Source organism: Trachypithecus francoisi, unplaced genomic scaffold (genome assembly GCF_009764315.1).
Source record: "Trachypithecus francoisi isolate TF-2019V2 unplaced genomic scaffold, Tfra_2.0 Lachesis_group3, whole genome shotgun sequence".
In the NCBI taxonomy this organism is placed as follows: domain Eukaryota; kingdom Metazoa; phylum Chordata; class Mammalia; order Primates; family Cercopithecidae; genus Trachypithecus; species Trachypithecus francoisi.
This window is the reverse complement of record NW_022681468.1, coordinates 71,364,461-71,392,432: the sequence shown is the minus strand read 5'-3', so window position 1 is coordinate 71,392,432 and position 27,972 is coordinate 71,364,461. Positions and strand designations below refer to the sequence as shown.

General features: G+C 46.7%; 2 protein-coding genes and 1 pseudogene across 5 annotated transcripts in view; all 3 read right to left on the bottom strand.

Moving 5' to 3' along the window:
* EAPP (E2F associated phosphoprotein) overlaps positions 1-2,238 on the bottom strand; it is a 28,563-nt gene extending 26,325 nt beyond the window's left edge. Inside the window, exon 1 of one of the 2 annotated variants that reach the window (XM_033188304.1) lies at positions 2,037-2,238. In XM_033188304.1, the coding sequence (XP_033044195.1) occupies positions 2,037-2,110 (74 nt within the window). In that variant the 5' untranslated portion in view covers positions 2,111-2,238. The remainder of the gene's footprint in view (positions 1-2,036) is intronic. The other variant, XM_033188303.1, reaches the window with a different exon arrangement.
* Positions 2,239-8,454: 6,216 nt separating this feature from the next.
* On the bottom strand, positions 8,455-8,628 carry LOC117071738 (annotated as a pseudogene).
* Positions 8,629-11,700: 3,072 nt separating this feature from the next.
* Positions 11,701-27,972, bottom strand: part of SNX6 (sorting nexin 6) — a 73,598-nt gene continuing 57,326 nt past the window's right edge. For all 3 annotated transcript variants that reach the window (XM_033188302.1, XM_033188300.1, XM_033188301.1), the window contains 4 exons: positions 25,087-25,173; positions 17,840-17,999; positions 17,672-17,757; positions 11,701-13,464 (listed from right to left, as the gene is read on the bottom strand). In XM_033188302.1, the coding sequence (XP_033044193.1) occupies positions 13,411-13,464; positions 17,672-17,757; positions 17,840-17,999; positions 25,087-25,173 (387 nt within the window). In that variant the 3' untranslated portion in view covers positions 11,701-13,410. The remainder of the gene's footprint in view (positions 13,465-17,671; positions 17,758-17,839; positions 18,000-25,086; positions 25,174-27,972) is intronic.

Below are 27,972 nucleotides of genomic sequence, written 5' to 3'. Positions count from 1 at the left end.
TCTTTTGATTATTTCAACCAAAGTCTCAGTTTTCAGCACTACTGGGAAAGGCAATAATACATCATGGACCCTGGATATGCAAGTTAAGTATGCCAAGAATGCAAGGTACTGACCACTGTTCACTCCAGCCATTTCTCAGGATTGTGTTTGCAGCAAACAACCTTGAGGAATGAGATAATGTCTCCTTCCAGGACAAAGAGCAGGTGTATTTACTGTCTGCCATGAAACAGGTGGATTCTCCAAGCTCAAGTATTCTTTAGCCACGATGCCAACCCACTGAATGTGCAGTATTCTTCTAGGACTGTCAGCACAATACCTGTAAGGTTGACAAGCAAGAGCAAGCCACACAAACATGATGCTCATGCTGCTTGCTGTGCTATGTGTGGTCTTATCTTTGACCCAGGAATCTCATGTCTTCGGTCAGCTACTGTGAAACAGTACCAGGCTACAATGTATTAGCTTATGAATAGTGTAAAATTAAATCCTGACAGATACTTCTCTAACACTAATCTCCCTTTTTAAAATAATAACCATTTGGCTCAGAGCCTTCAACAGGCAATATTGTCTGGTAACACTGTTATGTTTTTATAATATTTATCTTTACAGTTACCTTACCAGTGGCAACTGTCACAGGATTATAAAGCTTCCTTAAAGAAATGATACAACAGGCCGGGCTCAGTGGCCCATCCTTGTAATCCTAGCACTTTGGGAGCCTGAGGTGGGTGGATCGCCTAAGGTTCGAGACCAGCCTGGCCAACATGGTGAAACTCCGTCTCTACTAAAAATACAAAAAATAAGCCGGGCGTGGTAGCTCGTGCCTGTAATCCTAGCTACCCAGGAGGCTGAGACAGGAGAATTGCTGGAACCCAGGAGGTGGAGGCTACAGTGAACCAAGATCATGCCACTGCACTCCAGCCTGGCTGACAGAGTGAGACTCTGTCTCAAAATAAATAAATAAATAAATAAATAAATAAGACATGTATATATCTCCTTTCACAGACAGGACCCATTAACTGAAACTCTTTTTCACAGGGAATCCTGGTATCCATCCTCACTTCCCCGCAAAAGAAATCTTAACAGCAGTCTGATTTCCCATGCATCCAATGTCTCCCCATGACAATATGAGGAAACATTGTTCTTTTGAAATTTTTTTTCTTTTTTTAAGAAATGAGGTCTCACTACGTTGGGCCACCACACCTAGCCAACGTTGTTAATGAAAGCACAGCTTTACAGAAAGCTTCTTTGGACAGAATGAATGTTTTAAAGTTTAAGAATAGGATTTGCTGACAGCTTAAGAAATAACTAAATTTGTGTGGAAATCGTTTGCAAAATAGCTTCAAGTTTCCCTGGTAGAATAAAGACCACCCTTCTGGAAATACCACGAACCTTCTTCTGTGACTATCTCAGGTCAATATTTTCTACAATGCACTGCCAAGATATACCTACTTTATCTTATTATCCTTATTATACTATAAGCCTCTGGAAGACAAGGACCTTATGATTTCCCACTGTTGCTCAGAGCAAGCATAAAACAGTCCCCGTTAAGAAAAAAAAGGCTATTCAGCATTCCCTTATTTCTGTTTATGGCAGTTTAGTCTTCAAGATGGACACTTCACATTAAGTCCTGTGAGCCTCACAACAAACGTAGTGTGTTACGCTGTGCTATATATGTTATACAACTATACGTTATTATAGTTCAATTTTACAGGTGAGTAATCGAGGATAAGTGACTTGCCTTCCGTCACTCTGCTACTAAGCTGTAGAGGTAGGTTTCGATCTCATTGCTTTTGAAGATTTACATGCGGTCCCCCGTGATTCCGGAATATCCCTCTTCCTATAGGCGACATCGGCCCCGCCTCCCCCGGGGCTGCGTGACCCCATCAGGAAAGCCCTCTGGCCTCGCACAAGTGACAGTGAGGCACGACAGGCTCCCGAGCCGCTAGGGTCTGCATAGGCTCGGCAGGCGCAACGAGTGAGGCGACCAAAGCCAGGCCTCGACCCAAATCCTCAGGGGCCAGGGTGGGGCAGGGGCCCACCTGCTCAAAGCCGGATCCTCGTCGCTAGGCTCTTCAACCGCGTAGGGGTCGTAATCATCCGGAAGCCGGTTCATGGTGGCCCGCAGCGGCCTATACCATCCACAAGCGATTTGCAGCGTCTCTGTTTACACTGCCGGTCCAGTCCCTAAAGCTCCCCTGACGCCACTTCCGTCTGAACTTCCGAGTCCCCCTTGCGCGCCGGCGCAGACCGACCACAGCTGGGGGGCAGGTAGAAGGCGGGGAAGGGGCGGAGCAGGAGCGAAAAGGGGCGGGGACGGGGGCGGGTCTTGATACCACCATTTTCTTCCGCGGCTTCTGCTTACAGGAAACTAGCAGCTACCTTGCCACCAAAAATAATGATGGACACTCTCGTAAGTGGTAGTCTCTGAGGTGAACATGCTACATGCAGTGTCTCATCACCTACGAAGCAGGAATCCAGACGCTGAGGGACACACGGCCCGAAATCCAATAGGTCCTCAGACACCAGCACCCGCATCTCGCCAACCTCTCCTCTAACCCTTATGCCTTACACACCGTGAGGCTCTCAACCGCACCTTCACACTGTTCACTCCTCAGTCTGACTTCGGCCTCTACAATCTACCGAAAACTTATATTTTCTCGTCATCTTCCCAGTCCCCACTTTTGCTCAGCCCTCAACTGATCCCACTCGATGCTTGAGAGACCAGGCAGATGACAGCCACTTGATGTCCATCGGGAGACTGTTTCCAACCCTGTTTCAGAACGAGGAACTCGGGTTCCTGCCTCCTACCGAGACCGTAGCACTCTCTAAAATGTGGAGTAGCTGTAATAAATCTACTCCTATATAATGCTTTACAGCGCAGGTCTTAGTTTTTCTTTTTTCTCGTTTCTTTTGAAATGGCATCTCGAACAAAGTCCACCAATCCCTTTACAAAAGAATGAACTGCTCCTCTGTGTGTACTTCATAGAAGGTGGAATCGGACAGAGGCAGATTAGCGACAGTTATTCCTGAAATACAGGAGCCAAGTACAGTCTGTTGTGGTTTCCCGGATTCCACGCCTAGCTCAGCCAATTAAGCATGAGACATATGCCATTGAGCCACTTAGTAGTTATGCGAGTGGATAGATTGGTATGTAGAGGGAAAGGGGTGTGCTGCTGTAAAGAACAACACTTGTTTGTCTGTGGGGAAAGAAAAGTAGAATACTTGAGATGAAAGTTGGCATACAAATAGGATACTATCGCCAGTAGTTATATTACAAACACTGTCGGCCTTTCTAATGTGAATGAACATTACTGTCATTCCTAGTTTAAAGTTAGGTTGCGTGGCTGGATTTTTCCACTATCTTTTTCTAATTTTTCTACCATTTGGAGACCATAGGGATTTGGGCCTGTCACCCCTTGGATGGGTTCCTAGTTTGTTTACATTTTCCTGAACCCTCCTGAGTGCCCATTCTTGGTCTAGTCCCTGGTCGTGATGATTCCACACTTCCTCGGCAGCATGTTCTCTTGCCTCATTCATGAGCTGATCAGTGTTTCGTCTCTTTAACTGACATGTTCCCCAGTGCTGTTTGAACTGTTGATTTTCCGTTGCTGGCTGAGTGCGTTTTGTCCTTCACATAACCTTCACTGGTAAAAATAAGCCCATGTGATGTCCACCAGTGGATGAATGCAGGACCAAGAGCCCTAGCTTCTGGATCCAGGTCTAGCCCCTCATCTGCTGCTCTGTGGCCCAGGGCGGGTTTGCTTGACCTCTGCCTCAGTTTTCTACTCTAAGGGACATATTGACCTACCTCACAGGGGTGTTGTGAGGATTAATAAATGTTGGTACTGTGCTTTGGAAATGTGAAAACGCTGTGTAAATGTTAAGAAATACTAAGTATAGGGCCAAAAGCTATACAGTGTTTCACTTTAACCATTTGCTATTCTGATCTTTTCTGGGGAAGGAGGTAGAGTGGAAGGTGCATCCCTCAGGCCCCAGGTTTACATTGTTAGAGTGCTTATTGTGGGAATGCACTCTAAAAAGTGGGGGTAGAATGAAAGCAGCAGTCCAGTGGTCCTGCCTTTTCTGCAGTTTCACTTTTCTTCAAGTTACAGCAGTTACCTGAAATCTGAAAACATTAAATGAAAAACTGCAGAAACGATTTATGTTTTAAATTTTATGCTGTTCTGAGCAGCGTGATGAAATCTGTTGCCGTCCTACCGGGAACACTGAGTCACGCCTCTGCCCAGTGTGTCCATGCTGTATACACTGTCCACCCATCAACCACTAAGTAGCTGTCTTGGTTGTCGACATAACAGATCACAAGAAGATTGAGGTTGGGTGCGGTGGCTTACCCCTGTAATCCCAGTACTTTGGGGGTCCAAAGTGGGAAGATTGCTTGAGCCCAGGAGTTCAAGGACCAGCCTGGGCAACTAGGTGAGATCCTATCACTAAAAAAAATTTTAAAACAACTTTGGCTGCCAGCAGTGGCTCAGGCCTATAATCCCAGCACTTGGGAGGCCAAGGGGGGCGGATCACGAGGTCGGGAGATCAAGACCATCCTGGGTAACAGGGTGAAACCCCGTCTCTACTAAAAATAACAAAAAATTAGCCGGGTTTGGAGGCGGGCGCCTGTAGTCCCAGTTACTCGGGAGGCTGAGGCGGGAGAATCACTTGAACCCGGGAGGCGGAGGTTGCAGTGAGCTGAGATCGTGCCACCGCACTCCAGCCTGGTGACAGAGCGAGACTCCGTCTCAAAAGTGTGTGTGTGTGTGTGTGTGTGTGTGTGTATGTATTACATTAGAAGAAAAGCAAACAAGTCTAGAGAGTTGGTTGTGGTCCTAGGACTTGTAACAGGACACGTAAACGAGCTGAGGCTGCCATTGTGGGGTGACCTTTGGGGATTCCATGCGCTGATGCCCAGCAAGCAAAGAGAAGCAAGAGTTTGGAGCAAACAGAGAAGCAGGGAGGCTTTCCGTGACCCCCTTGTCTAACATGTTAAGCCCTCAACCCCAGCCTTTTCTCTCCATGCCCTCTTCTCTATCCGTGGTCCACGTTTTTCCCCCTTCTGCTTCATATTACTTGTCTGCTCACTGTCCGTCTCCCCGTTCCATTTCTCTATTGCTTCCCGAAAAGACCACCCTCAAAACATAAAGGCTTTGCAACAACAATGATCATGCATTTCTATCCCAAGTCCGCAGTTTTGATGTTCTGCTCCCTGATACCTAGGGTCTCGGCTGGGGAATGAAACTGTTTCCATGCATTTCTCTCCACAAAGCCTCGGGCTTCCTCACGACACGGCAGCCTGTGTAGTCAGCCTTCTTCCATGGCGGCGCAAACCTCCAAGACGATTCCCGGAGACCCAGATGCCTCTGGAGCTGTAAGGATGCCTCCCACCCAGCCTCAGGAGCCCCTGGACATCGCTTCTGCCAAATGCCGTTGTGCAAGGTAGTCACTATGGCCAAACCAGATCCAAGGAGAGGGGAATTGGGCTCTACTTCTCAATGGGAGAAGTAGTAAAGAAGAAAGTTCTCAGGTTACTGTCCAAAAAAACCGGCCGGGCGCGGTCGCTCTGGGAGGCCGAAGCAAGCGGATCACCTGAGGTCAGGAGTTCAAGACCAGCCTGGTCTACTAAAATAAAAAAACTAGCCGGGCATGATGGCGGGTGCCCGTAATCCCAGCTACTCGGGAGGCTGAGACGGGAGAATCGCTTGAACCCGGGGAGATCGCGCCACTGCACTCCAGCCTGGACAACGAGAGCGAAACTCCGTCTCAAAAATAATAATAACAATAACAACAACAACAACAACAATAATAAAATAATAATAACCGTGTATTTACAGATTTTCCCAAGTGTTTAAAAACGGTTTGTTGTCCAGCGTTATACACTTAACTCGACCAGTGCACGCACGGTTTGCATAGTGGACAACTTTGTCCTTTGTCCTGATTTTTTTTCCTTCAAAGTAAGAGGCTTGATTCTCCCCCGACTCCACCCGGCCCCCCCTCCTTTAGGTTCTCCTAGGTTTCGTCGCCGCGTATGTTAGTTACAGTCATTTCCGACAGGCCTACCAGGGAAGATGCTCAAGGAAAACGATGTTCTGTCAAGCTGCTTGGGGAAATCTTAGTGCTTAATGTTTAACCGCGGGGGGGGGGTGGGGGGGGCGGGGAGGAGGGGAACCTCATAATAGTTATGTCCTGTGGGGAAGACTTCTGTTGGGCTGGCGAGAAGAGAAGGGGCCGAAACGTGCTTTTTGCTGAGAGGAAGGTGAGCCCAAACCCGAGCCCTGCCCGGCCCAGACGCTAGGTCCCTCGGGGACTGGGCGGTGGGGCCGCAAGCTCTTTCTCTCTCTCTCTCTCTCTCTCTCTCTCTCTCTTTCTCTCTCTCTCTCTCTCTCCCCCCCTTCTTCTTCTCGCTCTCTCCCTCTCGCCCTCTTCTTCTCTGTTTCTCTGTCACTGTCTCTCTCTCTCCCCCTCCTTCTTCTCTCTCTCTCTCTCTGTCACTGTCTCTCTCTCTGTGTGTGTCTGTCTCTCTCTCTCTCTCTCTCTCTCGTCCTCTCAGGTCTCCCTTTCAGGTCCCAGACTCCCGGCCGCGTCCCCACTTGCGCCCACCCAGCCCCGGAGACACCCAGGCCTGTCGCTCAGTAGGTCCCCGGGCAGGCAGCTGGAGAGACCGGAGCGCCGGGGACGTCCCCCCCCCAGCGAGGGCGTGGCGTATGCAGATGAGCACCGCGCGCGGAGGCTGCCGGTCACGCTCGGTCTGGGACCCCACGTCCCGCGCGTATTTCCGAGTGCTGCCGGTGTGATTTTCCCTAGCGGCGAGGGTGGAGCGAGGAGGCTGGAGAGGGTGAGGCGGCTGGGGCCGCATGAGAGAAGTGACCGTGTGTTGGAGTGTAATGGGCGCGAGGGTGTGAGAGAAAGCGGGAGTGGTAACTCATATTTACCTGACAGGGGGAGATACCATGGTCAGGGAGATGGTTTTCCCAGGATGAGACTTATCTATTGAGCTACAGGCGCCGGCCACCTCGCCCGGCTAATTTTTGTGTTTTTGTTAGGGACAGGATTTTGCCATGTTGGTTAAGCTGGTCTCGAGCTCCTGATCTCACGTGATCTGCCCACCTGGGCCTCCCAAAGTGCTGGGATTACAGTCATGAGCCACGGCGCCTAACCTGTGTTTACCCTTCTATTACACATATCCCAGGGGTGCTGAGGTCTGAGAAGGCTTGGGCATAACGGTCTTAAGATAGCAAAATGGCAACATTATAATTGGAGGAAAGAAAGGTCCATGTCAGGATGGTGGCCCCGAACATCAGAGTGTCTTGTTTCCTCCTTGGGGACATGTACAGAGGCTGTCAGGAGACCTTAAAAGCATTCATGAAAAGCCTCCTTCCCTTCCTCCCTCCCTCCCTCCTTCCCTCCTTTTTTTTTTTTTGACGTAGTCTTGCTCTGTCGCCCAGGCTGGAGTGCAGTGGCGCCATCTCGGCTCAGTGCAACCTCCGCCTCCCGGGTTTAAGCAATTCTCATGCCCCGGCCTCTCGAGCAGCTGGAATTACAGGCACGAGCCACGACGCCCGGCTAATTTTTTGTATTTTCACCATGTTGCCCAGGTTGGTCTCCAACTCCTGGCCTCAAAGTGATCCGCTCGTCTCGGCCTCTCAAAGTGCTGGGTTTTAATTTTTTGTATTTTCACCATGTTGCCCAGGTTGGTCTCCAACTCCTGGCCTCAAAGTGATCCGCTCGTCTCGGCCTCTCAAAGTGCTGGGTTTAGAGGCGGGTCACCGCGCCCGGCCCATGAAAAGCCTTTCTACATGGCTGTTCTGACCACTTGCGTGGTCTCTCAAGGCCGTTAGCGAGGACCCAAACTGTTCTTGAGGGCCTTGTAGTCCGGCCTTCACTGTCATGCATGACACCCCTGCTTCTCTTTGGGAGTGGGATGAGTCAGTTCTAGTCCTTCCAGAAGATCCTTCTGCCAACAAGCCCAGCACCTGCCTGGGTGGGATCAGCAGCTCCCGCGGACTCGATCTCCCCCTAGGTGGGGACGCGGGGAACTCAACTCTGACGGGTTCTTCCTAAACCTCTGAGCCGGATACTTGCCTGTACCAGGATTAATTGCCCATACATACTCTGTCGTTTCTGCTAGCGGTTAACAGATCCTGGGATATTTTCCCCAGGGGCCTAGTCCACGCCAGAGAAAGCTGTTCTGGCTTTTTTCTCTACATACCCCACACTCGCAGGAAAAACGCGGCTTTGGCCTGGAAAAGCAGGAGATCGTAACGTTTTCAGGCAACCCGTTGCCAAGGGCTCTTCCCCGGGCGGGCGAAGACAAAAAATAGTAGCTCTTACACCCATATAAAGAGAAAAAAAATACTCAGCAGCATTTTGTAGGCTAATGCAGCCTAAAGGCGCAGATCGCTAAACTAGAAAAACAATCTGGTTGGGCCCGTTTACCAACCTCTCCAACACCAGGGGAAAGCGCGAACGCAGTCCCCCCCACTACCACAAATTATGCGGTCGAGATTCCCACATGTTGAGGAAATCGCAGGGGTCACTACATCCGGAGTACAACGGATAAGCCTCATCCCGGGAAACCACCTTCCTGATCGTGGTATGCTCCCCTCACCCCCGCCAGGTAAATATGAGTTACCACTCCCGCTTTCTCTCACACCCTCGCGCCCATTACACTCCAACACACGGTCACTTCTCTCATGCGGCCCCAGCCGCCTCACCCTCTCCAGCCTCCTCGCTCCACCCTCGCCGCTAGGGAAAATCACACCGGCAGCACTCGGAAATACGCGCGGGACGTGGGGTCCCAGACCGAGCGTGACCGGCAGCCTCCGCGCGCGGTGCTCATCTGCATACGCCACGCCCTCGCTGGGGGGGGGACGTCCCCGGCGCTCCGGTCTCTCCAGCTGCCTGCCCGGGGACCTACTGAGCGACAGGCCTGGGTGTCTCCGGGGCTGGGTGGGCGCAAGTGGGGACGCGGCCGGGAGTCTGGGACCTGAAAGGGAGACCTGAGAGGACGAGAGAGAGAGAGAGAGAGAGACAGACACACACAGAGAGAGAGACAGTGACAGAGAGAGAGAGAGAGAAAGAGAGAGAGAGAGAGAGAGACAGTGACAGAGAAACAGAGAAGAAGAGGGCGAGAGGGAGAGAGCGAGAAGAAGAAGGGGGGAGAGAGAGAGAGAGAGAGAAAGAGAGAGAGAGAGAGAGAGAGAGAGAGAGAGAGAAAGAGCTTGCGGCCCCACCGCCCAGTCCCCGAGGGACCTAGCGTCTGGGCCGGGCAGGGCTCGGGTTTGGGCTCACCTTCCTCTCAGCAAAAAGCACGTTTCGGCCCCTTCTCTTCTCGCCAGCCCAACAGAAGTCTTCCCCACAGGACATAACTATTATGAGGTTCCCCTCCTCCCCGCCCCCCCCCCCCCCCCCCCGCGGTTAAACATTAAGCACTAAGATTTCCCCAAGCAGCTTGACAGAACATCGTTTTCCTTGAGCATCTTCCCTGGTAGGCCTGTCGGAAATGACTGTAACTAACATACGCGGCGACGAAACCTAGGAGAACCTAAAGGAGGGGGGGCCGGGTGGAGTCGGGGGAGAATCAAGCCTCTTACTTTGAAGGAAAAAAAATCAGGACAAAGGACAAAGTTGTCCACTATGCAAACCGTGCGTGCACTGGTCGAGTTAAGTGTATAACGCTGGACAACAAACCGTTTTTAAACACTTGGGAAAATCTGTAAATACACGGTTATTATTATTTTATTATTGTTGTTGTTGTTGTTGTTATTGTTATTATTATTTTTGAGACGGAGTTTCGCTCTCGTTGTCCAGGCTGGAGTGCAGTGGCGCGATCTCCCCGGGTTCAAGCGATTCTCCCGTCTCAGCCTCCCGAGTAGCTGGGATTACGGGCACCCGCCATCATGCCCGGCTAGTTTTTTTATTTTAGTAGACCAGGCTGGTCTTGAACTCCTGACCTCAGGTGATCCGCTTGCTTCGGCCTCCCAGAGCGACCGCGCCCGGCCGGTTTTTTTGGACAGTAACCTGAGAACTTTCTTCTTTACTACTTCTCCCATTGAGAAGTAGAGCCCAATTCCCCTCTCCTTGGATCTGGTTTGGCCATAGTGACTACCTTGCACAACGGCATTTGGCAGAAGCGATGTCCAGGGGCTCCTGAGGCTGGGTGGGAGGCATCCTTACAGCTCCAGAGGCATCTGGGTCTCCGGGAATCGTCTTGGAGGTTTGCGCCGCCATGGAAGAAGGCTGACTACACAGGCTGCCGTGTCGTGAGGAAGCCCGAGGCTTTGTGGAGAGAAATGCATGGAAACAGTTTCATTCCCCAGCCGAGACCCTAGGTATCAGGGAGCAGAACATCAAAACTGCGGACTTGGGATAGAAATGCATGATCATTGTTGTTGCAAAGCCTTTATGTTTTGAGGGTGGTCTTTTCGGGAAGCAATAGAGAAATGGAACGGGGAGACGGACAGTGAGCAGACAAGTAATATGAAGCAGAAGGGGGAAAAACGTGGACCACGGGATAGAGAAGAGGGCATGGAGAGAAAAGGCTGGGGTTGAGGGCTTAACATGTTAGACAAGGGGGTCACGGAAAGCCTCCCTGCTTCTCTGTTTGCTCCAAACTCTTGCTTCTCTTTGCTTGCTGGGCATCAGCGCATGGAATCCCCAAAGGTCACCCCACAATGGCAGCCTCAGCTCGTTTACGTGTCCTGTTACAAGTCCTAGGACCACAACCAACTCTCTAGACTTGTTTGCTTTTCTTCTAATGTAATACATACACACACACACACCACACACACACACACACTTTTGAGACGGAGTCTCGCTCTGTCACCAGGCTGGAGTGCGGTGGCACGATCTCAGCTCACTGCAACCTCCGCCTCCCGGGTTCAAGTGATTCTCCCGCCTCAGCCTCCCGAGTAACTGGGACTACAGGCGCCCGCCTCCAAACCCGGCTAATTTTTTGTTATTTTTAGTAGAGACGGGGTTTCACCCTGTTACCCAGGATGGTCTTGATCTCCCGACCTCGTGATCCGCCCCCCTTGGCCTCCCAAAGTGCTGGGATTATAGGCCTGAGCCACTGCTGGCAGCCAAAGTTGTTTTAAAATTTTTTTTAGTGATAGGATCTCACCTAGTTGCCCAGGCTGGTCCTTGAACTCCTGGGCTCAAGCAATCTTCCCACTTTGGACCCCCAAAGTACTGGGATTACAGGGGTAAGCCACCGCACCCAACCTCAATCTTCTTGTGATCTGTTATGTCGACAACCAAGACAGCTACTTAGTGGTTGATGGGTGGACAGTGTATACAGCATGGACACACTGGGCAGAGGCGTGACTCAGTGTTCCCGGTAGGACGGCAACAGATTTCATCACGCTGCTCAGAACAGCATAAACTTTAAAACATAAATCGTTTCTGCAGTTTTTCATTTAATGTTTTCAGATTTCAGGTAACTGCTGTAACTTGAAGAAAAGTGAAACTGCAGAAAAGGCAGGACCACTGGACTGCTGCTTTCATTCTACCCCCACTTTTTAGAGTGCATTCCCACAATAAGCACTCTAACAATGTAAACCTGGGGCCTGAGGGATGCACCTTCCACTCTACCTCCTTCCCCAGAAAAGATCAGAATAGCAAATGGTTAAAGTGAAACACTGTATAGCTTTTGGCCCTATACTTAGTATTTCTTAACATTTACACAGCGTTTTCACATTTCCAAAGCACAGTACCAACATTTATTAATCCTCACAACACCCCTGTGAGGTAGGTCAATATGTCCCTTAGAGTAGAAAACTGAGGCAGAGGTCAAGCAAACCCGCCCTGGGCCACAGAGCAGCAGATGAAGGGGCTAGACCTGGATCCAGAAGCTAGGGCTCTTGGTCCTGCATTCATCCACTGGTGGACATCACATGGGCTTATTTTTACCAGTGAAGGTTATGTGAAGGACAAAACGCACTCAGCCAGCAACGGAAAATCAACAGTTCAAACAGCACTGGGGAACATGTCAGTTAAAGAGACGAAACACTGATCAGCTCATGAATGAGGCAAGAGAACATGCTGCCGAGGAAGTGTGGAATCATCACGACCAGGGACTAGACCAAGAATGGGCACTCAGGAGGGTTCAGGAAAATGTAAACAAACTAGGAACCCATCCAAGGGGTGACAGGCCCAAATCCCTATGGTCTCCAAATGGTAGAAAAATTAGAAAAAGATAGTGGAAAAATCCAGCCACGCAACCTAACTTTAAACTAGGAATGACAGTAATGTTCATTCACATTAGAAAGGCCGACAGTGTTTGTAATATAACTACTGGCGATAGTATCCTATTTGTATGCCAACTTTCATCTCAAGTATTCTACTTTTCTTTCCCCACAGACAAACAAGTGTTGTTCTTTACAGCAGCACACCCCTTTCCCTCTACATACCAATCTATCCACTCGCATAACTACTAAGTGGCTCAATGGCATATGTCTCATGCTTAATTGGCTGAGCTAGGCGTGGAATCCGGGAAACCACAACAGACTGTACTTGGCTCCTGTATTTCAGGAATAACTGTCGCTAATCTGCCTCTGTCCGATTCCACCTTCTATGAAGTACACACAGAGGAGCAGTTCATTCTTTTGTAAAGGGATTGGTGGACTTTGTTCGAGATGCCATTTCAAAAGAAACGAGAAAAAAGAAAAACTAAGACCTGCGCTGTAAAGCATTATATAGGAGTAGATTTATTACAGCTACTCCACATTTTCCAGAATGATACAATTACCACAGAGTTAAAAACTATCACTGTTATCGCTGTTTATTTTACAATAATTGGTTTAGTCTACAAGTTTAAGGCAAACATACTAATGCATTTGCTTTTCTTCAGAAATCATACTTATAAAGATTACATAAAATCTTTCCCAAAACTTCTAAGAAATATTCAGTAATTAAAAATAAGTTTGATTAAGATGCTTTACCAGGATACATGAATGAGCTAAGATGGTATATAATGCCTTTAAAAACAAAATAAAAAAAAATTCAAAAAAGGCAATCTTTATCTTGTTTGAACAATGCATTCTGAAAAGGTTAAACTTCAGAAATTATTTAAAGGTAAATAAGATTGGCAGCCATAAGGAATACTATTTATAAAATAAACAGAGTTATAGAGGCTACTTTAAAGAAGAATGAACTTTGGACTTCTGAGTATGACAAGTGCACGATGATGGACCACTGTCGTGGGGAACACAGTGCAGCATCACAGCACACAGACTGGCATCACCTGGGTGTGCGCTGCTCAATGTTTCTCAGAAAAAGAGGAGTAGATGCACTTTTTCAGCTGTTTTCTGTTGGTTTCCAGTGAGCATAAATGCTTAACATCATTAAGAAAACAAAAATAAAATTTGAAGGAAGGCAGCCCTTTTTAACAGGAAGGCAGAATGTGGCTTATGTGTCTCCATTTAACACTGCCAGGCAGTTCTGCAGCAACTGTAGGTTACCCTTAAAAAGGAATAAAAAATAAATTATAAATTTTAGTCCAAACAATCTAGAAGACTCCTATTGAAAATACAATGTTAGAAACCACATAAAATGTAGTGTTAGAAGTCATATGACTTTACTGATACATTAGAAATTTAAAAACAGCCATTCATTATATACACACAAAGGGTTAAACACATAAAATTACATAATTTGTTTCACATACAATAATACTTTCTACATACCAGATTCTTCAGTAAATTTTTTTTCTTTTTTTTTTCTGAGATGGAGTATCACTCTGTTGCCCAGGCTGGAGTGCAATGGCACCATCTCAGCTCACTGCAACCTCTGCCTCCCAGGTTCAAGTAATTCTGCCTCAGCCTCCCCAGTAGCTGGGATTACAGGCGTCTGCCACTATGCTCCGCTAATTTTTGTATTTTTAGTAGAGACAGAGTTTTGCCATGTTGGCCAGGCTGGTTTTGAACTCCTGATCTCAGGTGATCCACCTGCCTCAGCCTCCCAAAGTGCTGGGATTACAGGCATGAGCCACCACGCCAGCCTTTCTTTGTTTTGATATGGAGTCTTGCTCTGTCACCCAGACTAGAGTGCAGTGGCATGATCTCGGCTCACTGCAACCTCTGCCTCCTGGGTTCAAGCAATCGTCCTGCCTCAGCCTCTTGAGTAGCTGAGATTACAGGCGTGTGCCACTACACTGGCTAATTTTTTGTATTTTTTAGTAGAGACAGGGTTACGCTATGTTGGCCAGGTTGGTCTTGAACTCCTGATCTCAGGTGATCTGCCCGCCTTGGCCTCCCAAAGTGCTGGCATTACAGGGGTGAGCCACGCACGGCACCCAGCCTTCACTGTAGGATGTTTAACAGCATCCTTGGCCCACCATATACTGGTAGTAACCATAGAACACCCAGTTGTGATAACCACAAATGTCTTCAGCTATTGCAAAATGTCCTCTGGGGGGCAGAATCACCTCTGATTGAGTACTACTGTTAATAGAACAGTTATCAGAAATCTAAATACAGAGAACTCAGGTCAGAAAGAATTTGAAAAAGTATAGAATCTGGACAGGCGCGGTGGTTCATGCCTGCAATTCCAACACTTTCGGAGGCCGAGGTAGGCGGATCACCTGAGTTCAGCAGTTTGAGACCAGCCTGGCCAACATGGTGAAACCCTATCTCTACTAAAATTAGCCGGGCGTGGTGGTGTGCACCTGTGTCCCAGCTACTTGGGACGCTGAGGGAGGAGAATCGCTTGAACTCAGGAGGCAGAGGTTGCAGTGAGCCGAGATCACACCACTGCACTCCAGTCTGGGGCAACAGGAGCAAAATTCCGTATCAAATAATAAAAAAAAAAAAAGTGCAGAATCTGGAAACTGGACACTGACATCAATCTATAGCAGGACTCAGCAAACTTTTTGTGTAAAAGGCTAAATAATAAGTATTTTAGACTGTTTCAATAACTCCAGTATGCTACTAGGTAAAAGCAGCCACAAAGCATACATGAATGAGCTTGGCTGCGTTCCAATAAAATTTTATTTATAGATACTTAAATCTGAATTTCATAATTAATACATGTCATGACATATTATTCTTTATTTTTTTGAGACGGAGTCTCTTTCTGTTGCCCAGGCTGGAGTCCAGTGGTGCGATCTCGGCTCGCTGCAAGCTCCGCCTCCCGGGTTCACGCCATTCTCCTGCCTCAGCCTCCCGAGTAGCTGGGACTACAGGTGCCCGCCACCACGCCCGGCTAATTTTCTTGTATTTTTAGTAGAGACGGGGTTTCACTGTGTTAGTCAGGATGGTCTCGATCTCCTGATCTTGTGATCCGCCCGCCTCGGCCTCCCAAAGTGCTGGGATTACAGGCGTGAGCCACGGCACATGGCCGACATATTATTCTACCTTGAAAACAAAAACCAGGCCGGGTGTGGTGGCTCAAGCCTATAATCCCAGCACTCTGAGAGGCCGAGACGGGCGGATCACGAGGTCAGGAGATCGAGACCATCCTGACTAACACAGTGAAACCTCGTCTCTACTAAAAATACAAAAAATTAGCCGGGTGTGGTGGCGGGCGCCTGTAGTCCCAGCTACTCGGGAGGCTGAGGCAGGAGAATGGTGTGAACCCGGGAGGCAGAGCTTTCAGTGAGCCGAGATGGCGCCACTGCACTCCAGCCTGGGCAACAGAGTGAGATTCCGTCTCAAAAAAAAAACAAGAAAATCCCAACCATTTAAAAATGGGAACACCATTCCTGGCTCACAGACTTTACAAAAGAAGATGGGCTGTAGTTTGCCAACCCTTGATGTATAGCAAAACTTCTGGTAGTTCATAACTTTTTATTTTTGGACACAGAATCTCACTCTGCTGCCCAGGCTGGAGTGCAGTGGCATATCTCGGCTCACAGCAACTTCCGCCTCTTGGGTTCAAGTGGTCATCTCGCCTCAGCTTCCGGAGAAGCTGGGATTACAGGCGTGCACCACCATGCCCAGCTGATTTTTGTATTTTTAGTAGAGACGGGGTTTCACCATCTTGGTTAGTGGTCTCGAACTCCTGACCTAAAGTGCTGGGATTACAGGCGTAAGCCACTGTGCCTGGCCTCTCTTTAAAAAAAAAGAAAAACAATGAATATCAGAAACCAGCTCAGGCTCTGTAAGAGTAATAATGCCAAACTTATCAAAACATGTTGACAGGGTTATTAGACTAAGAAATCAGAAAACAAAAATAGCAGATGTTAAATAAATTTTATTTTGGCATCCAGGCTGAAGTGCAGTGGCGCAATCTTGGCTCACTGCAGCCTCCACCTCCTGGGTTTAAGCAATTCTGCCTCAGCTCCCGAGTAGCTGGGATTACAGGCGCCTGCCACCACGCCCAGCTAATTTTTATATTTTTAGTAGAGATGAGGTTTCACCATGCTGGCCAGGCTGGTCTTGAACACCTGACCTCAGATGATCCACCCGTCTTGGCCTCCCAAAGTGTTGGGATTACAGGTGTGAGCCACCGCACCCGGCCTAATTTTTAAATGTTTTTATTAAGAAAGACTTTTAAAAAAACAACTAGTCAAAAAATGATACTGGTTTCCATATTAGGTATTAGATTCTTTCAGAGCTGACCATTAGAGACGATATAGATATTATTCTTACTTTGATTAAATAATCTTTAAAATCCCTCTCAATTCTAAGATTCTCTAGTCTTAAAATTACTAAGGTTTGGGCCAAACTTTATATTAACTACAAGAAGAGGCTTAATTCAAAGTAAACAACTAATGTAAAAAAGACCAGAGGGTCAGGCATGGTGGCATACACCTGTAATCCCAGCTGCTCGGGAGGCTGAGGCAGGAGGATTAACTAAGCCCAGGAGTTTGATGCTATCCTGGACAACACAGCAACATTCCAGCTCTAAAACATAATTAAATAAATACAATTTTAAAAAACCAGGCCAGGCATGGTGGCTGATGCCTGTTAATCTCAGCACTATGGGAGGCCGAGGCAGGTATCACCTGATGTCAGGAGTTCGAGACCAGTATGGCTAACATGGTGAAAACCCTGTCTCTACTAAAAATACAAAAATTAGCCAGGTGTGGTGGCTAGCTTTAGCTACTCGGGAGGCTGAGGCAGGAGAGTTGCTTCAACCTGGGAAGCAGAAGTTGCAGTGAGCCGAGATCATGACACTGCACTCCAGTCTAGGTAACAGGGCAAGACTCTGTCTCAAAACAAAACAAAACAAAAAACCCCCAGACTAGCCGGGTACAGTGGTTCATGTCTGTAATCCCAGCACTTTGGGAGGCTGAAGCAGGAGGATCATTTGAGGTCAGGATTTCGAGATCAGCCTGGCCAACATGGTGAAACCGTGTCTCTACTAAAAATACAAAAAGTAGCCGGGTGTGGTGGCACATACCTGTAATCCCAGCTACTCGGGAGGCTGAGGCAGGAGAATCGCTTGAACCCGGGAAGCAGAGGTTACAGTGAGCTGAGATCGTGCCACTGCACTCTAGCCTGGGCAAGAGCGCGAGACTCTGTCTCAAAACAAAACAAAACAAAACAAAAAACCCAGACCAACTGTTTTGAAGCAGTGAAATAACCTCGGAAAATGAAATTCCAATTCAGGAATAGCTGTCACAGTATCCCTATGAGAATTAAGATTAAAGAATTATCAATGTCATAACTGATTCATTTCTAAATTACAAGTAACTTAAATTATTACATCTTTGTTACAACACTACCTTTGCATGCTTCAGTTCTAACTCTGCCAGTTCCACTAAATTTTTTCTGAATGCAGCAACTCTTCTTGTCTTAAAATCTATAAGTTCTGTGAACAAGAAATTAGGATTATTTAATTTACATAATAGTCATAAAGCATACCTTGTGATTGAAAGTTAACATAACAGTACCTTGTTTTGCAGACTCAGAGATTTTTTCAAATTTCTGACAACATAATTGTTGGGAAGTTTCGGCCTGCAGAACATCTTTATTTTTTGCTCTTGCTTTATCCAGTGCTTTATTAGCATTTTCATAATCCACTAGTGACCTAGACCTTCGATACAGGAGATCCTATAAAACAGAATGCTTCACAATAGTATATATATTGCATGTTTCCAGTAGTCACACCCAGCCACCACTGTCACCACCACCACAACCATCAGAGCTAACACACAGTGAATATACTACATGCTAGTTACTCCAGTTTTTTTTTTTGAGGTGGAGTTTTGCTCTTGTGGCCCAGGCTGGAGTGCAATGGCATGATCTTGGCTCACTGCAACCTCTGAAGTTATTCTAAATTTTTTTTTTTTTTGAGACGGAGTCTTGCTCTGTCACCAGGCTGGAGTGCAGTGGCACGATCTCAGCTCACTGCAACCTCCACCTTGCGGATTCAAGCAATTCTCCTGCCTCAGTTTCCCAAGTAGCAGGGACTACAGGCGTGCACCACCACGCCTGGCTAATTTTTGTATTTTTAGTAAAGACGGGGTTTCACCATGTTGGCCAGGATGGTCTCCATCTCTTGACCTTGTGATCCACCCGCCTCCACCTCCCAAAGTTATTCTAATTTTTAAATATTTTTGTAGAGATGGGGCCTCACTATGTTGTCCAGGCAGGTCTCAAACTCCTGGCCTCAAAGCGATCCTCCTATTTCAGCCTGCTAAAGTGTATTACAGGCGTGAGTCACTGCACTCAGCTCGTTTCTTAAGTAACAGCTTGAATTACACAGTCCATGTACCACATAACTCACAATTTAAAATATGAAATTCAATGGTTTTTAGCAAGCTCACAGAATTGAGGATCACCATAATCGATTTTAGAACACTTTCATCACCCAAAAAGAAACCCCATGCCCATCAACAGCCACTTGCCATTTTCCCATGTGTGCCCATATCCCTAGACAACCGCTAATTTGCTGCATCTACAGATTTGCCTATTCTGGACATGTCCTTTTTTTTTTTTGAGATGGAATCTCACTCTGTTGCCTAGGCTGGAGTGTGGTGGTGTGAACTTGGCTCACTACAACCTCCGCCTCCTGGGTTCAAGCGATTCTCCTGCCGCAGCCTTCTGAGTAGCTGGGACTACAGGCATGTGCCACAACGCCTGGCTAATTTTTGAATTTTTAGTAGAAATGGGGGTTCACCTATTCTGGATATTTCATAAAAATGGAATCATGTGAGTTTTTTGTGCCTGGCTTCTGCCACTTAGCATGTTTCAAGTTCATCTATGTTGTTTCACAAATCAGTATTTCACTCCTTTCTACTGCTTAATAGTATTTCACATATGGCTATATCACATTAATTCATTCATCAGTTGATAGGCATTTGGTTTATTACCACTATTTGGACATAATTAATAATGCTGCTGTGAACATTTACATACAAGTGTTTATATGGACATGGCTTCATTTCTCACTATTAAGGAATGAAATTGCTGAGTAATATGGTAACTCTACATCAAACCTTTGAGAAACTGCCATATGGTTTTCCATAGTGGCTGCACATTTTACATTCCTACCAACACCATATGACAGTTCCAATTTCCTCAGTCATATCCTTGTCAACACTTATTATCTGTTTTTTGGTTTTGGAGAAGGAGTTTCACTGTCGTTGCCCAGGCTGGAGTGCAATGGTGCAATCTCAGCGCACCGCAACCTCTGCCTTCTGGGTTCAAGCGATTCTCCTGCCTCAGCCTCCAGAGTACCTGGGATTACAGGCACGCGCCACCATGCCTGGCTGATTTTGTATCTTCAGTAGAGATGGGGTTTCTCTGTGGTCAGGCTGGTCTCAAACTCCCGACCTGAGGTAATCTGCCTGCCTCTGCCTCCCAAAGTGCTGGGATTACAGGTGTGAGCCACTGTGCCTGGCTTTACCTGTTTTTTTTTTTTTCTTTTTTAAATGAAGGCCACTTTGTGGGTATAAAGTGATATCTCGTATTTTTTTTTTGCTGACACGGAGTCGTGCTCTGTCATCCAGGCTGGAGTGCAGTGGCGCGATCTTGGCTCACAGCAACCTCTGCTTCCCAGGTTCAAGCAATTCTCCACCTCAGCCTCCTGAGTAGCTGGGATTACAGGTGCCTGTCACTATGCTTGTCTAATTTTTATATTTTTAGTAGAGATGGGGTTTCACCATGTTGGCCAGGCTGGTCTCAAACTCCTGACTTCAAGTGATCCACCTGCCTTGGTCTCCCAAAGTGTTGGGATTATAGGTGTGAGCCACCACGCCAGGCCTATCTCATACTGCCGATTTGCATTTCCCTGACAGCTTGTGAGTATCTTTTGATGGTTTAATGGCCATTTATGTATCTTCTTTGGAGAAAACTTTAAGTCCTTTGCCCATTTTTAAATTGGGTTCTCTTTTTATTTATTTTTATTTATTTATTTATTTTTCACAAAGTCTTGCTCTGTCACCCAGGCTGGAGTGCAGTGACGCGATCTCGGCTCACTGTAACCTCCACTTTCCGGTTCAAGCAATTCTCTGCCTCAGCCTCCCGAGTAGCTGAGATTATAGGCGCCCGCCACCATGTCTGGCTAATTTTTTTGTATTTTTAGTAGAGATGGGGTTTCACCATGTTGGCCAGGCTGGTCTTGAACTCTCAACTCCGCGATCCACCTGCCTCAGCCTTCAAAAGTGCTGGGATTATGGGCGTGAGCCACCACACCTGGCCTTCTCCTTTTTTTTTTTTTGAGATGGAGTCTGGCTCTCTCGCCTAGGCTGGAGTGCAGTGGCATGATCTTGGCTCACTGCAAGTTCCGTCTCCCAGGTTCACGCCATTCTCCTGCCTCAGCCTCCCGTGTAGCTGGGACTACAGGTACCCACCATGATGCCCAGCTAATTTTTTTGTATTTTAGTAGAGACAGAGTTTCACCATGTTAGCCAGGATGGTCTCGATCTCCTGACCACGATCGTGATCTGCCCGCCTCGGCCTCCCAAAGTGCTAGGATTACAGGCGTGAGCCACCACGCCCGGCCCTTTCCTTCTTTTCAATAGAGATAGGATCATGCTATGTTGCCAGGCTGGTCTTGAATTCCTAGCCTCCAGCAATCCTCCTGCCTTGGCCTCCCGAAGTGTTGGGATAACAGGGGTGAGCCACCATGCCCAGACCTGCTTTCATTTCTCTTGGGTGAATACCTAGAAGTGAACTGACTGGATCACTCCATAGTATACTTCGCCTTTTAAGAAACTATGGCCGGGCGCGGTGGTTCACGCCTGTAATCCCAGCACTTTGGGAGGCCGAGGAGGGCGGATCACGAGGTCAGGAGATCGAGACCATCCTGGCTAACATGGTGAAACCCCGTCTCTACTAAAAATACAAAAAATTAGCTGGGCCTGGTGGTGCGTGCCTGTATTCCCAGCTACTCGGAGGCTGAGGCAGGAGAATGGCGTGAACCCAGGAGGCGGAGCTTGCGGTGAGCCGAGATGGTGCCACTGCACTCCAGCCTGGGCGACAAAGCGAGACTCCATCTCAAAAACAAACAAACAAACAAACAAAAACTATGGAAGTTTCCCAAGAAGGTGCACCACATTTCTATTAACAGTATATGATGGTTTAAATTGCTATGTATCTTTGCCAGAATTTTTCTCCTTTTATCCATTCTAATTAAGGTGTATAGTGATACCTTGTTGTACTTTTAATTCTGACAACTTTTAAATTTTAATCATTTCTTAAAATTACTAAGAAATTGTTATCTATTAACGACCACATTTGGCTGTGAACAGGGGCTCACACCTATAATCCTGACACCTTGGGAGGCTGAAGCGGGAGGGTAACTTGAGCCCAGGAGTTTGCAACATAGTGAGATACTTGTCTCTGCAAAAAATTAAAACAAAAAACAACCATGTTTGATAATTTAAAGTCTTCAAAAGTGAATATTTTAGCCCTGCCCATCCAATGTAAATAGTTTATAAGATATAATTTGATATGAACAGTGTACTTTTAAGTACCTAAGAATTCAAAGTTAAAGGGTTATAGATAATTTAATAAAAATGATCAGCATCAGTGATCAGGTGGGAATTTTGTGTACAATATCTCAATTCACAAATTAACACTGAATTTGGGTTATCGGATCCACTAAGTTTTCAGTGCTTTTCAGTTATTCGTGTTAACTTTTTCTTTTTTGAGATGGAGTCTCGCTCTGTCGCCCAGGTTGAAGTGCCGTGGCATGACCTCCACTCACTGCAAGCTCCACCTCCCGGGTTCATGCCATTCTCCTGCCTCAGCCTCCCAAGGAGTTGGGACTACAGGTGCCCACTACCACACCCGGCTCGTTTTTTGTATTTTTTAGTAGAGATGGGGTTTCACTGTGTTAGCCAGGATGGTCTCGATCTCCTGACCTCATGATCCGCCCACCTCAGCCTCCCAAAGTGCTGGGATTACAGGTGTGAGTCATCGTGCCCCGCCTTGTGTTAACTTTTTTTTAAAGACAAGGTCTTACTCTGTTGTTCAGGCAAGAGTATACAGTGACAATCACGGCTCACTGCAGTTTTGAACTCCTGGGCTCAAGCAATCCTCCTGTGTCAACCTCCCCTGGGACTATAGGAACATACCACCATGGCCTAGCTAATTTTTAAAACTTTTTGTAGACATAGAATGTCATTTTGTTGCCTAGGCTGGTCTTGAACTCTTGGCCTCATGTGATTTTCCCACACTGGCCTCCCAAAGTGTTGGGATCACAGGCATAAGTCACAGTGCCCAGTCAAAAAAATTTTTTTGAGGCCAGGCGGGATGGTTCACGCCTGTAATCCCAGCATGTTGGGAGGCTGAGGCTGGTGGATCACTTGAGGTAAGGAGGTCGAGACCACCTTGGCCAACGTGGTGAAACCCTGTATCTACTAAAAACACAAAAATTATCCGGGTATGGTGGCGAGTGCCTGTAGTCCCAGTTACTCAGGAGGAGGAGGCAGGAGAATGGCTTGGACCCAGGAGGCAGAGGTTGCCATAACCCAATATCACGCCACTGCACTCCAGCCTGGGCAACAGGGCGACACTCTGTCTTAAAAAAAAAAAAAAAATAATAATAATAATAATAATTTTTGGTTAGTGTTTTAGTCTTGCACAGTTTTTTCTTTTTAATTTTTTTTGAGACGGAGTCTCACTGTGTTGCCCAGGCTGGAAGCGGAATGGCACGGTCTCGGCTCACTGCTATCTCCCCCTCCTGGCTTCAAACGATTCTCCTGCCTCAGCCTCTGGAGTAGCTGTGATTACAGGCGCCTGCCACCATGCCTGGCTAATTTTTGTGTTTTTAGTAGAGATGGGGTTTCACCATGTTGGCCAGGCTGGTCTCAAACTGCTGACCTCGTGATCCATCTGCCTCGGCCTCCCAAAGTGCTGGGATTACAGGGTGTGAGCAACTGCGTCCTGCTGCCCACGGCTTTTAAAGGGAAACATGAATTGCCTTATAAAAAAACATGTTTTTGTTTTATGGTGCTCTCACTCTCAATGGAGGACTTGCATAGACCAAATAAGAAATCCTTTTGCAGCTGGGTGTGGTAGCTCATGCCTGTAATCCCAGCACTTTGGGAGGCCAGGTGAGGGGATCACGGGGTCAGGAATTCAAGACCAGCCTGGCCAATATGGTGAAACTCCATCTCTACTAAAAATACAAAAATTAGCCGGGCATGGTGGCGGGCGCCTGTAATCTCAGCTACTTTGGAAGGCTGAGGCAGGAGAATCACTTGAACCCAGGAGGCGGAGGTTGCAGTGAGCTGCAATCACACCACTGCACTCCAGCTTGGGCGACAGAGCTAGAGTCCACCTCAAAAGAAAAAAGAAATCCTTTTGCAATATGTGGCTCATGCCCATAATTCCAGCACTTTGGGAGGCCAAGGAAAGCAGATCACCTGAGGTCAGGAGTTCGAGACCAGCCTGGCCAACATAGGGAAATGCCGCCTCTACTAAAAATACAAAAACTAGCTGGGTGTGGTGGCACATGCCTGTAATCCCAGCTACTCAGGAGGCTGAGGCAGGAAAACCGCTTGAACTCAGAAAGCAGAGGTTATGTAATTGGGTGACAGAGTGAGACTCCATCTCAAAAAAAAAAAAAAAAAAAAAAGAAAGAAATCCTTTAGCAATTCAACTGTTATTTGATCATTTTACTTTTGTTTTCCAAGATATTTTACCTGAAGAAATACACCCAATTCATTTTTTTTTAAAGACAGAGTTGGGGTTTCGCCATGTTGGTCAGGCTGGTCTTGAACTCCTGACCCCAGGTGATCCACTCGCCTTGGCCTCCCAAAGTGCTCGGATTACAGGTGTGAGCCACTGCACCTAGCCAGGTCTTGCTTTTTTTTTTTTTTCTTTGTTTTTATTATTTATTATTATTTTTTGAGACAGAGTTTCACTCTTGTTGCCCAGGCTGCAGTGCAATGGCGCAATCTCTGCTCACTGCAACCTCCACTTCCTGCATTCAAGCAATTCTTTCTCAGCCTCCCGAGTAGCTGGGACTACAGGTGCCCACCACCATGCCCTGGTAATTTTTGTACTTTTAGTAGACATGGGGTTTCACCATGTTGGTCAGGGTGGTCTCGAACTCCTGACCTCAGGTTTTCCATCCGCCTCACCCTCCAAAAGTGCTGAGATTAGAGGCATGAGCCACCACCCCCAGCCTCTCTTTTTTTTTGAGACGGAGTTTTGCTCTTGTCACCCAGTCTGGAGTTCAACAGCACGCGATCTCGGCTCACTGTCATCTCTGCCTCCCAGGTTCAAGTGATTCTCCCACCTCAGCCTCCCAAGTAGCTGGGATTACAGGCACCCACCACCATGCCCAGTTAATTTTTGTATTTTCAGTAGAGACAGGGTTTCATCATGTTAGCCAGGCTGGTCTTGAACTCCTGACCTCAGGTGATCCTCTGGCCTTGGCCTCCCCAAGTGTTGGGATTACAGGTGTGAGCCACCACACCTGACCACAAATTCATTTTTTTAAAGTTCTAGATTATATCAGAAATATAATAAAGACGAGAATTTTATGTGAGGTTTCCCACATGAAATATGTATAATTATATACATATATACAATTTCTAAAAGGAGAAATAAAATTCATATTTGAAAATTTAATTTAAAATCACATAAAGGAGATAAATCATCATTAACAATCTGAAGTCTAACAAACTCTCAAGAAATGGCTTTTTGTAAAATGGCTCATCTAAAAAAAGGTTAAAATTACCTTAGCAGCTTGAGATTCTCTTAAGTAATATTTTAAAAGATCAGAAAGTTTGAGGTCTTCATCAGCAGACACTCGTGCTTCTATTTTCTGGAAAGGAAAAAATTGAATATTTAATCAACAACTACATTCTGCTCTCAGTGGTTTCCTTCTTAATTACAACTATTGTTACAGTTTAAAAAAACTGAAGTTTTAACTATAGTATCCATTCCTATTTATCTAGCTTTCCTTCCCTTTTTGTTTCTACTAGCCTGCTACTTTTCTTTACAACTCTCACATAAAATGAACAGAAAAAAGATCAGATCAAATGAGACTCGTGAGTTTATGGAAGGACTTTTTTTTTTTTTTTTTGAGACGGAGTCTAACTCTGTCACCCAGGCTGGAATGCAGTGGGTGCAATCTCGGCTCAGTGCAACCTCTGCTTACCAGGTTCAAGCAATTCTCCTGCCTCAGCCTCCGGAGTAGCTGGAAATACAGGCATGCACCACCATGCCCACCTAATTTTTCTATTTTTAGTAGAGGCATGGTTTCACCATGTTGGCCAGGCTGGTCTCAAACTCCTGACCTCAAGTGATCCTCCTGCCTCAGCCTTCCAAAGTGCTGGGATTACAGGTGTGAACTACCATGCCCAGTCAGACTCTATAGTGAGTTTCAATATCATCTTTTACCGTCATTAATATTTTCTCAGGCCAGGCACGGTGGCTCATGCCTATAATCCTGGCACTTTTGGGAGGCCGCGTAGGCGGATCATGAGGTCAGGAGTTTGAGACCAGCCTGACCAACATGGAGAAACCCTGTCTCTACTAAAAATACAAAAATTAGCCGGGCATGGTGGTGTGTGCCTGTAATCCCAGCTACTCAGAAGGCTGAGGTTGCAGTGAGCCAAGATTGAGCCATTGCACTCCAGCCTGGATGACGAAGCAAGACTCTGTCTCAAAAGAAAAAAAAAAAACTTTCTAGGTATTTCTTTCTTTTTCAGATGGAGTCTCGCTGTTGCCAGGCTGGAGTATAGTGGCATGATCTCAGCTCCCTACAACCTCCGCCTCCTGGGTTCAAGAGATTCTCCTGCCTCAGCCTCCCTAGTAGCTGAGATTACAGGTGCATGTCACCACACTTGGCTAATTTTTTTGTATTTATTTTAGTAGAGATAGGGTTTTGTCTTGTTGGTCGGGCTGGTCTCAAACTCCTGACCTCAGGTGATCTGCCCACCTCAGCCTCCCAAACTGCTGGGATTACAGGTGTGAGCCACTGTGCCAAGCTGCTATTCATTTCAATTGTAATTGATACGCACACACAATTTTAAAGGAATGAAGACTTGCAATGGTAGACTAGTTAATTCAATCTAATCCTCCTGCTGAGGACAACCAGAAATATAGTCAAAGCATTAGTAAAATGTGCCTGAAGACACTGTAGAGTAATAAACAGAAGTGGTATGTTCAAGGTGAGATTGAAGGGGAAGTAGCCAGGTCAGACTAAAAGATAGCTCTTCAGTATGACTGGACAGAGGATTAAAAAAAAATGTATCGACCAAATGCAATATATGGGACCCTGTTTGTATCCTGATCAAAAAAACTGTACTATAATAAAAAGCCATTTATGAGACAATTGGGAAAATGTACCTACTGGATAACTGATGACATTAACGGGGAATCATTAGTAACAGTATTGACTATATTAAAAATAATTCTTATACTAAAAAAAGAGACAGGTATGCATGAAGGACACAAAACAGAATGAAGACGAACTTTTTGGAATGTAAGAACTTTAAGCAATGTAGAAAATGTTAACATTGGCCAGGTGCAGTGGCTCACATCTGTAATCCCAGCACTATGGGAAGACAAGGCAGGTGGATCATTTGAGGTCAGGAGTTTGAGACCAGTCTGGCCAACATGGTGAAAACCCCCCACAAAAATTAGCTAGGAATGGCAGCACACGCCTATAATCCCAGGTACTTGGGAGGCTGAGGCATGAGAATCACTTGAGCCCAGGAGGCGAAAGTTGCAGCGAGCCAAGATCGTGCCACTGCACTCCAGCTTGGGTGACAGAGCAAGACTCTGTCTCAAAACAAACAAACAAACAAAAAACAAAAGGGAAAATGTTAATATTCAGAAACCTGGCTGATGCATTACGGGAATTCTTGTACTATTTTCTGCAACTTTTCCATAAGTCTGAAATTATCGTCAAAATAAAAAGTTAAAGTAAGGCCGGCACCTTAATAAGGCTCATGCCTGTAATCCTAGCATTTTGGAAGGCTGAGGCGGGTGGAACATTTGAGGTCAGGAGTTCGAGGCCAGCCTGGCCAACATGGTGATACCCATCTCTACTAAAAGTACAAAAATTAGTCGGGTGCAGTGATGTGTGCCTGTAATCTCAGTTTGGGAGGCTGAGGCAGGAGAATCACTTGAACCCAGGAGACAGAGGTTGCAGTGAGTCGAGATTACGCCACTGCATTCCAGCCTAGATGACAGAGTGAGACTGTCTCAAAAAAGAAAAAAAAAAAAAAAAAAAAGTTAAGGGGCCAGGCGCGGTGGCTCACACCTGTAATCCCAGCACTTTGGGAGGCCAAGGTGGGCGGATCACGAGGTCAAGGGATCAAGATCACCCTGGCCAACAGGGTGAAACCCCATCTCTATTAAAAATACAAAAATTAGCTGGGCGCGGAGGCGTGCACCTGTAGTCCCAGCTACTCGGGAGGCTGAGGCAGGAGAATTGCTTGAACTTGGGAGGCGGAGGTTGCAGTGAGCCAAGATTGCACCACTGCACTCTAGCCTGGCGACAGAGTGAGACTTCATCTCAAAAAAAAAAAAAAAAAAAAGTTAAACTAAAACAACTATACACCTACCAGAATGGCAAAAATTATAAAGGTAGAAAACACTCAGTTTTAACAAG